General features: G+C 46.2%; 1 protein-coding gene across 1 annotated transcript; it reads left to right on the forward strand.

Moving 5' to 3' along the window:
* Positions 1-616: 616 nt before the first annotated feature.
* Positions 617-6,727, forward strand: GDE1 (glycerophosphodiester phosphodiesterase 1). Its single transcript, XM_063171931.1, has 6 exons — positions 617-871; positions 2,407-2,582; positions 3,707-3,812; positions 4,515-4,607; positions 5,223-5,434; positions 5,822-6,727. The coding sequence occupies exons 1-6, from the start codon at positions 617-619 to the stop codon at positions 5,967-5,969; spliced, it is 990 nt and encodes a 329-aa protein (XP_063028001.1). The 3' UTR covers positions 5,970-6,727.
* The last annotated feature ends 415 nt before the right edge of the window (positions 6,728-7,142 follow it).

Consider the following 7,142-nt stretch of genomic DNA (forward strand, 5'->3'; position numbering starts at 1 on the left):
GCCTGGCCCGTGGGCAGGCACGACTGCAGGGTCAGCTACATAAAACATACAACATATAATGTTGTATATAACAAACACAGAAATTGGCTGGAAAATAATCTCTGTGGATGTTATGTTTCTAATTAGCTAGCTGGCATAACTGCGGAAAGCCCTCAACACTCTCCCTACACACGGGTATTCTGCGACTCCCTGGACAGTGACACCTTCCATTAGCTCCCTTTACTTTTTATCCGTACCATGTTTCATGAGGAACAGCCCCTGCTTGCCTCAGTGCCCCGTGTTCTATCAGGAACAGCCCCTGCTTGCCTCAGTGCCCTGTGTTCCATCAGGAACAGCCCCCGCTGCCCTCAGTGCCCCGTGTTCCATCAGGACCACCCCGCTCCCCTCATGCCCCTCCCGGCGTTACCTGAGGCGGTGCTTGGGGCCCGGGCCCGCCCTCAAGGCGGCCGGCGGGGCCGGGCGGGCACTGCGGGCGCTGATTGGCCGCTGCGACTGACAGCCGAGTGCTGATTGGCTGGCGGATGGCGCTGCCGTCGCCGTTGGCGTTGGGAGAGGCGCGGCCGTTGTTCCGGCCCGGCACGGTCGGTGACCCGGCGCGGCCCGGCCCGGCGCGGCCATGCTGTGCCACGGCGAGGGCCTGCTGAGCTCCCTGACGGCTCTGATGGCGCTGGCGCTGGCGCTGAGCCGCAGCCCGGCGCTGGCCTGCTTGCTGCCGGCCGGGCTCTACCTGGCGCTGCACCTCCTGGCCCTGGAGCCCGCGGCGCCCCAGAGCGCGCAGCGCGTCCTGCGGCCCCGCGGCGCCGCCGCCCGCATCGCGCACCGCGGCGGAGCGCACGATGCGCCCGAGAACACGCTGGGGGCCATCCGACAGGTCAGCACGGGCCCCGGGGCTGGGGCTGTGTCCGATAATCCGCCCTCACTGCAGCAAGGCGTCCTCAGCGTAACTGGGGCCGCTGTGCCGACAGCTGCGGGAAGTTGTGTGTGTGTTGATCCTTCATCCCAAAGGGAATTTCAGCTCCAAATCTTGTGGGAGCTGTTATAGCCTTGGTGCTGATGGATATTTCAGCGGTGCAGCGATAATGAAATACTGGGTTTTGTTGATGTAGCAACAGCACACAGAGAGTGGACGGCAAGTCTGTACAGGTTGTTTGTTCTTTTCAACCTTGAAGATCTGTGATGAAAATCCACATTTAGGGGGAAATCTGGTACCAGAACCTCTGTGGGCAGCCCTACCATGCGTTACGGCCGCCTCTTGTGCAAGGCATCAAGGCACAGCCAGGGTTCACAGTCTGTTTGTGAGAATCATCTGAAATAGACAAAACCTTTATTGATTGAAGGTCGGTTGTGCTTGCTCTGTAGTGGGTTAAAGCAGTCAGTGGCCATGTTGCTTGAATTCGTAATGTCTCTTGGGGTGGAGGCCTTCACATGGTTCTGGTCTCTAGACTTTTCTGAGGTTTCAATACCTTTCTGGTCACTGGGATTATTTTCCCTAACACGTAGTTTTTACAGTAGAGGGGCACATATTAGAAGAGCTATTGTGTTGGGCTTGGTGATAATGATTTATAGTGCGTTTACAAAGATACTGGAGTCTGTTTACTTTATGTTTGGTTTATGGTTTCTTCATCCTACCCTGTGTCCCTGTTCCAGTTTATCAATCTCTGGGATGTAGTGTTTCTGTGAGGTTGAGACATTGCTACTCTGAGGATCTCTTACCTTTGTATGAGACAGGATTCTTAGTCCTGATAAATTCTGAAGCTGCACAGTCCTTATGTAGCAGACACCTGGAGGTAACCTCTGTACTCAGTTTTTGTCTTTCTGGTGCGTTGTCCCTTTTCCCAGGAGGGCATTTGTCCTTCAGAGCAATTGGTGTTGCTAGCACTTGACTCAAGTGTTTTTCTGAAGAGTTCTTGGGAAAGATCCAGGGCAGGAAAAGGGTGTATGAAATGTTCTAAGGCAGCCTGGCTGCTTCTTGCTCTCTGATAAGGCCACTCCTCAGAGAGGAGCAGGGATTTGCCATCCATCTATTGCTTGCCATACACGTGATAAGCAGTGTGCACTAAGTGTTAAAGTGCAGATATTTGCTTCTCTTGCCTTTCAGAAAAGAACATAAAGACTCCAGGGTTATTACATCAGAAGGAGAGAGCAGGATTCTTTTCTGCATTTTAATCATGAAACAGTTTCAATCCCAAGACTGAGGCAGAATCATTGTGATTTCAGCTGTAAAATAGATTAGATGGTTCAGTTGATTTTTGAATACTCAGCAATGACTGGGATAAAACCTGCTTTTTTCTGCATTAATATTTTATTATTTTTTACCAAAATACAAGCTGATTATAGCTGTACCTGTGTCAAATCTATAAAGCTATCTTTTCTGTTGTGTGTGTGATTTTTAAAATTTTTTTTAAGGCAGCTGAGAATGGAGCAACGGGTGTGGAGCTGGACCTTGAATTCAGTGCAGATGGTGTCCCCATTCTCATGCACGATGACACAGTTGAAAGGACAACTGATGGGGCTGGGAGACTGCAGGACCTGACTTTTGAGGAAATCAGGAAGCTGAATCCAGCTGCAAAACACAGGCTACGGTAAATGAACTGCTCTGAAATTACACTTTCAACAGTGGAAATGTAATTCTTGATGAACAAAATTAGTGATTTGATCTATCACTGATAAAATTTTTTGAAAATCTAAAACTTAGTCCTATATTTTACTTCTAATTTGATTTTAGAGGTACATGAGACTATATCTCCTTACCAATCAGTAGATTAGGAGCAGTGAAACACGGTCAAGATAAACTGGCTTTCAAGGACAAAATCCACAGGCCTCTAATGTGAAACAGGTCAATATTTACATAAGCTTATCCTAAATTGACTGCAGGACACTGAAGGTGCTGGGATCTTCATGATATGTCAGAATTGTCTACAGGAATCACTTCTAAGATTAGTTTTATTCACGTGTATTTCTTGACTGATGGTGTTTTGGGGATTCTACACATCAGGTTTGTACTGTTGAAGAGGGGCTGGACAGATTTTGGGTGGCCTCACTGTGACCCTCGTGGCTGATTAGGTCCTTCCTAGGGGTATGCAGGGGGAAATATTTTTATACATTACTAAGAATTTGATAACAATGCAGCTTGTGAAGTATCATAAGTGAGTTAATTTCAGAGGAAGGACTCTGTGTGTGCTCCTGAGACACTGCATTAGGGAATTCCAGAGCTGCAGATGTGCCTCCTGTGGCTGTGTGGCACAAGGAGTATCTCCCCTGTCTCACTGGAAGGGGCATCACCTGGGCCAGGCAGGGGGAATTTCCACAGGCAGTGACTCTGAGCAGCTGCTGTTCACTGTCAGGAGTGAATGAACTGTCACTCCATCAGGAATGATTTATTATTGATGGGAGAAGCTGCTCCTGCTGATCCTCAGCTCGCCGTGCCTGTTCTGCCAGGATCTGCATTTCTGGCTCAGGGCTGGGGAGTGCAGTAGGAGCAGGAGGAAGGCAGCAGTTGGGACTGAAAGCTCATTTGTGGGAAGGAGGTGAAGAACTGGGGCTGGTGTTTTGGGGTGGGACACAGGGCCAGGGAGCACTGGATCCCACCTCCAGTTCCAGTGAGCAGCAAACTGTGCTGGAATCAGCCCTGTTGGAGGTGCCATGCAGGCCCATGTGTGTGCACGTGTGTGTTGACTGCATTCCAAGGAGTTCTCTGTTTGTACAGGAGCCAGTTCCAGGATGAAAAGGTGCCAACTCTGAGAGAAGCTGTTGTGGAGTCCATGCATCACAATCTCACAATCTACTTCGATGTCAAAGGCCATGCAAACCAGGTACTGCTCACTGCAGTGACAGTGACACTGCTCACTGACCCTTCCCTCACCCCTGCTTTGGGCTCTGACCTGCTCTGGTGCTGCTCTCAGACTGCTCCCTGGGCACAGTCCCTTCTCTAACGGGGTGAGCCCAGGCCTGCTGCTTGTGGCACCCAGAGCTGTCCTGGGAAGCTGCAGCTTAGGATTGGCCCAAGGCTGGTGCAAGTGCTGCACTCAGCTCTCAGTGAAACAGAGCAAAGGGAATTCCCTGCTGTGCTGGGGGAGTCACAACCTCGTCTTCAGCCTCCTACAAGGGATCTGTAATTTGCATTACTGAAGGCAGATGAAAATGATCCATCACTAACATTTTACATAAATTAATTTTTTTTCTTTAGCCTAGCGAAATATAGGAATAAATAATTTTAACTCTTCAACTAAAGCCTGGGTAGTACTAATAATTATATCCACAACATATTTAAGGGCATTTCAAACATGAGAATCCTACTCATTATTGTAAATAATGAACAGAAATTATTTTGCTAAAAACCAAAATATCATTTCTGTGTTAATGCTATAAACAACATGCTGTTTTTCTTCTTCTCCCTTTCTATTTCAGTCTTGTAACACAGCAGGGAAGGGTTTTTAAGATTGTTCTAAAATGACTTTGCAGTGTAAATTAAATATGAGTGTATGCATAACATCTCTGTGTGTCTCTAATTGCAGGCAGTTGATGCCCTGAAACAACTCTACCAGGAATTTCCACAGTTGTATAACAGCAGCATTGTCTGTTCTTTCATGCCAGAAGTTGTTTATAAGGTGATGTTTCCTAAAAGTTTATTTTTTATTTTTTCAGTCCTGTCTGGGAATTTCAGTATGGTATTAAACTCCCCGTTCCTGGTTACTTCTTGGCTGTTCAAATTCCTAAAGCTTTTAAAAACAAATGAAGCATAATGCATAATCTTATTAGATCACTCTACTCATTAGATGCAAAAGGAATCTACAGCAATTCCCTCCCTTGTGAAAGCAGTGCAGACAAATGTGCATTGCTCTTCTAGTTGGTGTCTGGCCAGGTACCTGTGTGCAAGGTACCTGCTAAATAAACCCTTTTTAATCTAGATTACTCCTATAATTCTATTGCCATTCTTATTGCCAAGTCTACTTACCTTTTTTTCCATTATATACATTGCATGACTGCTGTGTAATTTCTTTAGCATAAGAGCTGGTGCTTATTCAGAATGATTTGAAGGAAAAACCGTATAAAATATAAACATCTTTGTAAAAGAGTTACAAAAGGATCTGGAGGGGAAGGTCAGAAGGATTCTGGTAGAGTTGTAAATGCAAGCTAGGACTTTGTATCTAATCTCTCAAAAACTGTATTTGATGCAACTGGGCTTTTGGATGACTTACAGTCTTTTCTCCTTGGTCCTCCAGATGAGACAAGCTGACAGAAATGTTGTGACAGCACTGACCCACAGGCCCTGGCAGCTGAGTCACCTGGGAAATGGGACACCCCGCTTCAGTTCCTCCTGGAAGCATTTCTTGTACATGGTGATGGATGTCATTCTGGACTGGAGCCTGCACAGTTTCTTGTGGAGACTGTGTGGGGTTTCAGCTTTCCTCATACAGAAGAATTTTGTTTCTCAGTAAGTGTTGAAGTTTGCTCATTTATCAGGAGACATTCTCTTCTGTTCGCATATAGGGTGGAGTTAACACAGTATGTGCTTATCAAAATGTTCCATTTAGTGTTGCATGAGGTGTCTTGATAATTTATTTACTCCATGCTGTTTTATGATTTTAAGCCTCTTTTTTATCTGAATTTTTACCTTCTGTTAATCTCAGAGAGAAAAATTATTTGTTGCTTTTGCCTGTTTACAATAAGAAAACACAAAAAGATGATGTGGCAGAACGTGACACACTGTTGTTCCTTGATGTGCGCTGATGCAAGACCAAAACTCAGCTGTAGCCTCAGCACTGTCTGCCTTAGCTCTGTGTAGTGTCAGGCTGCTCTCAGGTGTGTCTGTTCCTTGCAGGGACTATGTGAGGCACTGGTCTGCCAGAGGAATTCGAGTGGTGGCCTGGACAGTGAACACGTTTGCAGAGAAAAGCTACTACGAGAGCGTCCTTGACTGCAGCTACATGACCGACAGCTTGGTGGAGGACTGTGACCCCCACTACTGAGCCAGCCCCACACTGCCCTCCTGGCAGGGCTGGTGGGCTGCTGAGGAGAGCCTGGGAAAGGCAGAGCAGCACCTGGCTTCTGCCTCTGGTCACATCTCAAATGCAGGGACCTTCTGGTGCAGCCACAGAGTCTGAGGAAATCACTGTCATGTGAAAGAATCAGATAATTTTGGTTCTAAATTGGTGTCAGCAATTTTGGTGTCAAAATTTCAAATCATAACTCAATGTTAGTAATTTTAACTAGCATGTCCTACAAGTGTATACTAATTTGAGGTTGATTTATAGCACCTTAAAATTATTGACATTACTTTTCTTAAAACAAAAACTGGAAATAATGGTACAATGGTGCCAAAATAGAAGAAGAGTATATTTCCCTGCCCTGTGTGGAAAGATGGCTGTGCTGAATACTGATGAGGAAGAAAAAGCCAACTTTCCATGTGTGATGTGAAGGTTATGAGAATTAACAAATAAAACTTGATTCGCTTCTTATCTTCCAGACCTTTTAAGAGAACCAGTGGAGGATAGGAAATTGTTTCTTCTAATGAAGAAAAAACACAGCACATGAATGTATTTATTTTTAAGATAAAGCTATATAGAGAGTGCTGGTAAGCAGTAGAACAAATGGAGCTGAAATGTTTTTTTAGTTTGCTTTTGGTTGCATGATTGAAGGGCACTCAGAGGGATATGGAAACTGTAATCCAGATTAAGCTTGAACTCCAAAGAGTCTGCAGTTACAATAAAAAGTCTTTGAGAATTCATGGGGAAGTGTTCTTTGTCAGCTGGGCAGGAGGGTATTTATACAAAATGTCAAAATGAGTGCAGTTCCAGTTAGGGTAAATCCAAACTTCTGGAATACCACAGATTCATGCTGTGACCTGCTGGGAGGGATGGATTTTTTGTTTGTATCCTGAGGTCCATCCAGGCACAAAGAAGCACAAAGGAGGTGCCTTTCCCTGTCACTCACCCCCCTGCTGCACATCCTACAGAATATGTACGTTTATGTCCAGATCCTGTCCTGCCCCTTCTGGGTGCTGTGCTGTTACTGCTGAGCCCACTGAAGGGCAATGACTCTTCATGGCTAAGGGCCCTGCTCCAAAGGTCCAGCTCTGGTTGCTGCTGGAGTTTCTGGCACTGCTGAGTCACCATCCTCAGTGCAAACACCAGGTCCATGGC

This window comes from Melospiza melodia, chromosome 18 (genome assembly GCF_035770615.1).
Source record: "Melospiza melodia melodia isolate bMelMel2 chromosome 18, bMelMel2.pri, whole genome shotgun sequence".
In the NCBI taxonomy this organism is placed as follows: Eukaryota; Metazoa; Chordata; class Aves; order Passeriformes; family Passerellidae; genus Melospiza; species Melospiza melodia.

What these genes read in the sequence shown, in the direction of transcription:
- GDE1 (XM_063171931.1), top strand. Translation starts at nt 617, where the DNA reads ATGCTGTGCCACGGCGAGGGCCTGCTGAGCTCCCTGACGGCTCTGATG. An exon ending in CGCTGGGGGCCATCCGACAG is followed by an intron (nt 872 to 2,406) that starts GTCAGCACGGGC and finishes ATTTTTTTTAAG; the next exon opens with GCAGCTGAGAATGGAGCAAC. An exon ending in CAGAAGAATTTTGTTTCTCA is followed by an intron (nt 5,435 to 5,821) that starts GTAAGTGTTGAA and finishes TGTTCCTTGCAG; the next exon opens with GGACTATGTGAGGCACTGGT.